The sequence below is a fragment of the Saprolegnia diclina genome (genome assembly GCF_000281045.1).
Source record: "Saprolegnia diclina VS20 unplaced genomic scaffold supercont1.80, whole genome shotgun sequence".
NCBI lineage: Eukaryota > Oomycota > Saprolegniomycetes > Saprolegniales > Saprolegniaceae > Saprolegnia > Saprolegnia diclina.
Genome location: NW_008246147.1, coordinates 194,084 through 196,767, shown reverse-complemented (window position 1 = coordinate 196,767; position 2,684 = coordinate 194,084). Strand labels below are relative to the sequence as shown.

Genomic DNA, 2,684 nt, shown 5'->3' with positions numbered 1-2,684 from the left:
GTCTGTCGCAGAACTACCGATGTGGCCAAAAATGAACTTTGCCCGCTCTCGGGTCGCTGGCGCATCGGCGTGACACTGGCGGCATTCGATCTTGTGGCGGGCGCCCTGGGAGTGCGGACGTATTGGATGCGCTTCATGCTGATTCACTGGGTGCGGACAACCAATGAGCTTCAAAGTGCTGTTTGGAGTATGAGGAAAGGGTGTGACTACGTAATACACTGTGCTTGCTCGACGCTGGGATCTGATGAGAACGCTTGGGTGCTCAAGATTAGGAGGAAGTTACGACAACTACTCGATCCATGGTGAGTTCCGCGCGCCGTGTATAAGAAGCGCGTTGGCCAGCTCGTCGCTGTCGCCAGTTAGCCGCAGCAGCACCTTTCCGACTGCAAATCGCTGAACATTTGGGCGTTGCGGCGCATCTCGGTTGGCTTTTGGTTGAACGGATGCGGTCGAGCCCTGATGTTGCTGGAGTCCGATGTGCGAGACCAAGCTCACGCGTGTCACGTCGGCGAGCTGCCCCGCTGCAATGTAGCTGTACACATAACAGTCGGTGCCACGCCCGTTGATTGTGGCGAGCGACTGATGGGACGGGTCCGTCGCAAATAGCCGGTACATGGACGCCCCCGAGCAAAAGTCTACGCACATGATGCGGCCGTGTCACTATGGTATACACCGAGTGTACCTGCGTCCGTCGGCTTGTGGGGTCGGCACAAGTACAGACAGAGTCGACGCTTCCAATCGTTGAAGTCAAACTTGGCAAAGGAATTGTCGTCCTAGAAAGCGCCACGTCATAATATTGGCTTCTCTATGGGTTAAGTAACCGTCGGGGCCAGTGCAGGGACAGGCGTCGCAGGTGACTTTCGGTCGCTTGGCGCGCGTGCGACCACGCCGAGCTGCACTGGGCGCTGGCGACTCGCACTCAAGACGGACGAAATACTCTTGTGGTAAATCAGCAGCTCTGGCGGGTCCGGACGCGGCTCGGGCGCCCGGCGCCCCAGCACCACCGGTACCAACGCAAGCATGAGGTAGGTGAGGAAAAGCGCGGGAGCCACTTCGATCGTGTAGTAGCTACCATCGGCGGCTGCCGTCGAGAGCGCACACATGATCGAGTTGGACATGCCCACGAGCGGATACCATCGCAGACACCCGTTGGCGGCTGCGCTGAGGAGTACGGTGATAGCAACTGTGAGCACCGTCGTCGACTGAGCGACGCACCAGTGGATCATGCGTTTGCGCCGGAGCAGTCGATTGAGGACCAAGAGCGCTGCGTACGAGAACCAGACGTGGCGACCGAGGTAGTAGGCGCCGCACAAGAAGCTGCGGGCGTCGGTAGCGTAAAGGACGCGGACCGTTGCATGCAACGATACGTCGGCGCTGGCGAGAATGTCGAGGCAAAAACCAATGCAGACAATCGGGTTGGAGATGATCATGGACGTGGGGTCGCCGATAAGGACCTCGTAGCGCTCGACGGTCTTGGATCGATCGCTCAGCGGGTACAGATCAAGGTTCTCGACGAGGTGGGTTATGTGGCGGTAGTACTGGCGCCACAGAAGCCAGCCAATGTAGACGCTGAGGAGCACTCGCCACAAGAGTTTGGCAAACACCCAAGAGCTAGAGTACACGGGAAGTGCGTGGATGAACGAGATGGCGGTTGTATTCGGACCCGTTGGCTGCGCCCACGCAACGGAGACTGCCATCGGGACCGAGACCAGTTGCATGGTCCACGCGCGAGCCGTGGGTGCCGTCGTCATCGTCGTCGTTGCGCAGAGATCCCGGAGCACTTGTGGACCAAAGTCGGGCGGGTAGAAGAGCGCGCCCGGCGCGCGGGCGACAAGCGCAAATGAGCACACGCTCGCGTCGACCGTCGATGTTGTCATGTGGTATGTTGCGTTGGAGTTGTCCGCCGACGCTTGCTGCTTCAAGTCAGCAACGACGGCCGATGCCCATGTCGGCGTCGAGGACGTCGGTAGACCCGCATCAAAGTACCCACTATCGCCCAAGAAAGGCTCGCTCACATACGCTTTCAAAGGGCTCAGAAAAAGGCTGAGCGCAAAGAGACTCGAGATGACCACGGAGCGCTTGTTGTAGTTGACTTTGGTGACACCGCCGGCGTTGAAGTATTTGTGCAGTGAGAGCGTCTTGGGCGTCGGTTGCCGTAGCTTGGACGACTTGCGAGGCAGCGTCGGTGCCCGCGTTGCCCACTTTGGCGCGGTCAGCATGCTTTCGACCATCGACTTTTGTGTACTATTTATTTATTTATATCGCCGAAACCAATCACATCGTCCACTAACTGGTTGTGCTCGAATCCAAACCGCCAGATACTGTAGCGACCGCCGATACGGACAGTCACATCTTTGCGACGGAACCAAGGGGGATGACGCTGAACGAAAGCGCCACATCGTCGACAGTGTAATTTCTGCAAGTCATGGGTGGACCACCAGCGAAATCTTGTCGCTTGCTTTGGACTGACGCAGCACCGTCGTGCCAGCTGCCTTTACAAGTGCAAGCGCCCGCAGCCACACACTGCGGTACCGAAATCATATGCTCCAATTCGCACCCGTCACACACATGCAGAGGTTAGTGATGGTCCATCCATGTGCACTGTACACATCCCAGCAACGGACGGCTGCGACGACTTGGTTTTTGCCATTGCTGCACTGGACGCCGATGGTGACAATGACCGA

At 58.1% G+C, this 2,684-nt stretch overlaps 1 protein-coding gene across 1 annotated transcript; it reads right to left on the bottom strand.

The window, feature by feature from the left end:
• Positions 1 to 242: 242 nt before the first annotated feature.
• SDRG_14928 (hypothetical protein) lies at positions 243 to 2,271 on the bottom strand. Its single transcript, XM_008621088.1, has 3 exons — positions 822 to 2,271; positions 683 to 773; positions 243 to 635 (listed from the first exon to the last, which is right to left on the bottom strand). Exons 1-3 carry the CDS (start codon positions 2,229 to 2,231, stop codon positions 289 to 291), a joined length of 1,848 nt encoding a protein of 615 aa, XP_008619310.1. The 5' UTR covers positions 2,232 to 2,271; the 3' UTR covers positions 243 to 288.
• Positions 2,272 to 2,684: the final 413 nt, after the last annotated feature.

Bases quoted from the DNA above. Each gene is read 5' to 3' on its own strand.
- SDRG_14928 (XM_008621088.1), bottom strand. From the start codon at position 2,231: ATGGTCGAAAGCATGCTGACCGCGCCAAAGTGGGCAACGCGGGCACCG. The intron at 774-821 runs GTTACTTAACCC...GGCGCTTTCTAG, and splicing joins TCCCTGCACTGGCCCCGACG to GACGACAATTCCTTTGCCAA. The intron at 636-682 runs GTACACTCGGTG...TCATGTGCGTAG, and splicing joins CCACAAGCCGACGGACGCAG to ACTTTTGCTCGGGGGCGTCC.